We start from the raw sequence: 3,756 nt of genomic DNA, 5'->3' as shown, positions 1-3,756 counted from the left end.
TATGTTTGTTATGGTTTGTATTCCACAAATTTTATGCACTAATTATTCTTGGAATAGTATAGACTGGTTGCACAGAAGTCTGTTAAATTTCAACTGTGGTTAAGTGCTGATTGATGACGTCCTCCGCTTCTCTGATTGGTTCTCGTGGAATTTAACCACCGTTAAAATGTATAAGACTCTTGTGCAACCGGGTATAATAAATCTTATAGATTCTATTAGAGACTAGCAGGTAACCCGTGCTTCGCAAGGGTCTAATTGGAAACTTGACAAACTGGAGACTTGACCTACTTAAATCTTGAAGAATTCGAAATCGGCTTATAACCATCCTCGTTAAATTAAGAATCTATTATGCAAAGTTTCAAGTTAATCATCTGAGTAGTTGAGACGTGATGATGCGTCATTCGTGAATTTCCTATATGTCGTACGTGTATAAGCCGATTCTTTTCTTCATCAGATTATAGATTATCACATTAAGATTTCACATTGAGACATTTTCAAGTCAAGCTTTACAATTTTGATGTTGTATTGCTTTTATAATAATGTTTTTTCCACATACAAGCAGTTTATTCTTGAAATATTTACTACAGAGATATAAGCAATGAAGTGAGATGAATAAAAGATAAGATGAATAAAATGAAAAAGAATAAAATAAGGTATAAGCAGAGATATATTATACCGATTCAGATACAGTTTGTGATATATATAAAGTGAATAGATCTTGTATATATTCTTGTATGTGAAGTGTATAAATCAGTTGTGAGGCGAGCTATGCTGTATGGAACAGAAACATGGCCCATTTCAAAGAAACAGGAACGAAAGATGGAAGTGACTGAGATGAGAATGTTGAGATGGATGTGTGGGGTTACAAGAAGAGATAAAATAAGAAATGAATTGATCAGAGGCACTGTAAAAGTTGAACCACTGGGCAAGAAAATGCAGGAGACAAGGATGAGGTGGTTTGGGCATGTACAGCGACGGGAGGAGGATTATGTTGGACAGGATTTGGTTTTGGATGGTGTGAGAGGACGAGGTAGACCTAGGATGAGGTGGGCAGATAGAATAGCGGCTGACTTGTGGGAGAGTGGTTGGAGGAGAGAGAAGCATTGGATAGGGCTTTGTGGAGAGGCAGACTAAGAGAAAGGAATGCCGACCCCATTTAAATTGGATAAGGCACAGCCAAAAAAGAAGAAGAGGAAGAAGATACAGTCTGTGATAGTCTGTAATTTTCTTGAGATGTTCAAAACAGAAATAATGTAGTTAGTATCACATATTTATTCATTTATTTATTTCTACATTGATAGATACCATATAATTCTCAACTGGGAAAGAAACAACAGGCTTTAAGTCCGAAACTGTTCCTCTCCCAAATTTAGATAGAAATTGTCCAAAAATATTCATACAGATATAGTCAAGGTCTATGAATACAGGTCATAACACAATCCCGTGATGCATTGCAAAATCGCCATTTTATGGAGTCCTAGTTCACCAATTTTCAAATTCATCAGCTGTTATCAATATGGATTGAACAACATATTATAGTATATGATTATAGTATTTTATACAATAAATGGAATGAAATGAGATGAAACATGATGTGTTATTTTGTAATATTGTTCAAGGGATATTGCTTGGCTTTGAATTGTAATAGTTATTTGTGCAACTAGTGCGCAAAGTGACAGTTTGCTGCACCGAAAGAAACGTTTACGCCCGAGCCGTAGGCGAGGGCGGAATGGTTTCTTGAGTGCAGCAGAGGAACTTTGCGCACGTATTTCACATTAAGTTTTTCCTACAGTTAGTCTACCATTGAATATGAGAAGTGGGTAATTATGGGTAAAATTGCCTGAAATCCATCAAATGTTTTTCTGTGTAATTTTATTATTGATAAAAACCTTAATTTATTGTCAAATTGAATAAAAATGTTGTCCTTGGTTATAATATATAGGTACTTAATAATTAGCGCGTTGTGCTTGGTTGCACCTCTGCTCACTATAGCAGCCACAGCAGTCACTGTTACCAACTTCATTTTGATTTTGCTGCACTGTTGCTCCATATAACCTACTAAGTATTTTGCGTTGCCATGTTGCAAATCTGGAGTGCAGAAAAATTTTTCCCGCACTAGAGCGGAAAAGTGATTCTTTGCGTTCTGTAATCAGTGCAGCAATGGCCACTTTTCAACGTAACTGTAGGAAAAATGAATTGTTCTAACAGAATAATAATAAATTAGATTCCAACTAGGAATTGAATTGTTGATTTTTTTATTTAATTGATCGGGAACTTGAAACTCTTTTTGAAATTGGCCTCACATATTTCTGTCGTGTACCAATGCCTTTTGGCATTGGCTTAATCCTTGATTTACATGAAGTTTTTCATGTAATCCTTGTAATTCATGTTAATCCTTGATTTACATGAATTTTTTACAAGAAAAATTTTTAATAATGAATAAAATAATAACTGAAGCATTAATTATTGAAATTTCATTATCAGAAAATTGAAAACCTGAATTCACATATTATTATCTGAAGTAAAATATTGTTTTAAAATGCATAATTTTGTTACGAGCAAATTAAATTAGATTAGATTTTCAAATGTACCACCATGAAGACCCCATAAAATGGCCGCTCCATAAGGAACATGAGTGTCATGACCAGTATTTATAGACCTTGGATGTCGTCTGTGTAACGTGAAAAATAGCTGAGTTCTTTTGTGGAGATGTTCAGGCTACTATAGAGGTTTCATATTATCCAGAATCCACTCAAGATAGAAACGAACCCTGCAGTAAACTGTTGGGAAGCGATGCTTGAACACAGGGACTAGTCTTGCATAGGACACAATTCCCACCTGTAATCATAAATCGAAATTTATTAATAATATTGAACGAGTGGAGCGAGCCTTATTGACCTTACTGATGACAACCGCCATAGATGGAAGAAGATATCCCATGGTATAGGACGTTCATGGTTCAAATTTCACTTTCAACTCAATCTGAAATCTAGTACCATAGATAGAAGATAGTACCTATAAGGAGATATACCATGGTAAAGGACGTTAATGTTCCAAATTTCACTTTCAACTGAAGCCGATAGTCCTAGTAGTTGTTCTTACACTCTCACCCGCCAAAAACAGTAATAATAGTCGACAATATTCGGCTCGAGTTGACAAAAGGCTACAAATTTGGAACATAAACAATATATACCATGGGATGTCTTCTTGTACTATCTTTTCTCTGTAGACCTCATGCAGTACTCTCATCCACAAGTACCTGATTGAAACTATAGACCTTATGGAAATACAGCAATAAACTGGCTTCTCCACATATCTGTGTAATCACTTGTCAGCTGATTTATGATGAATAATTCTATAGTCTGATTTTTACTCTAATATTGGCATATGAAGGAGGCTCCTTTTTCCTTTTATATTATCCTTAAATGAAAAATTTCCAAAAACCTTGTATATACGTTGACGCGCAATTAAAAAAGGAACATACCTGTCAAATTCCATGATAATCTATTACCGCGTTTCGCCGTAAATGCGCAACATATAAATATATAAACATATAAACATTTAAACATTCAAACATTAAGAGAAATGCCAAACCGTCGACTTGAATCTTAGACCTGACTTCGTTCGGTCAACCATGTGGTGTCTTCTCGTACTATCTTTTCCCTATGATGAAACTATCATATTATATCATTATCATATGAACATAAACTAGCATTAATTCAATGCTGTTTTTGTATGAGTGTCTATGGGAAAATT

The 3,756-nt window shown here is 34.9% G+C and overlaps 1 protein-coding gene across 5 annotated transcripts in view; it reads right to left on the bottom strand.

Annotated features, from left to right (window-relative positions):
- Positions 1 to 2,190: 2,190 nt before the first annotated feature.
- Positions 2,191 to 3,756, bottom strand: part of LOC111049257 (CLIP domain-containing serine protease 2-like) — a 37,616-nt gene continuing 36,050 nt past the window's right edge. For all 5 annotated transcript variants that reach the window (XM_039434935.1, XM_039434932.1, XM_039434933.1 and 2 more), the window contains exon 9: positions 2,191 to 2,838. In XM_039434935.1, the coding sequence (XP_039290869.1) occupies positions 2,722 to 2,838 (117 nt within the window). In that variant the 3' untranslated portion in view covers positions 2,191 to 2,721. The remainder of the gene's footprint in view (positions 2,839 to 3,756) is intronic.

The sequence above is a fragment of the Nilaparvata lugens genome, chromosome 8, assembly GCF_014356525.2.
Source record: "Nilaparvata lugens isolate BPH chromosome 8, ASM1435652v1, whole genome shotgun sequence".
Lineage (NCBI taxonomy): Eukaryota > Metazoa > Arthropoda > Insecta > Hemiptera > Delphacidae > Nilaparvata > Nilaparvata lugens.
This window is presented reverse-complemented; position numbering and strand designations above follow the sequence as displayed.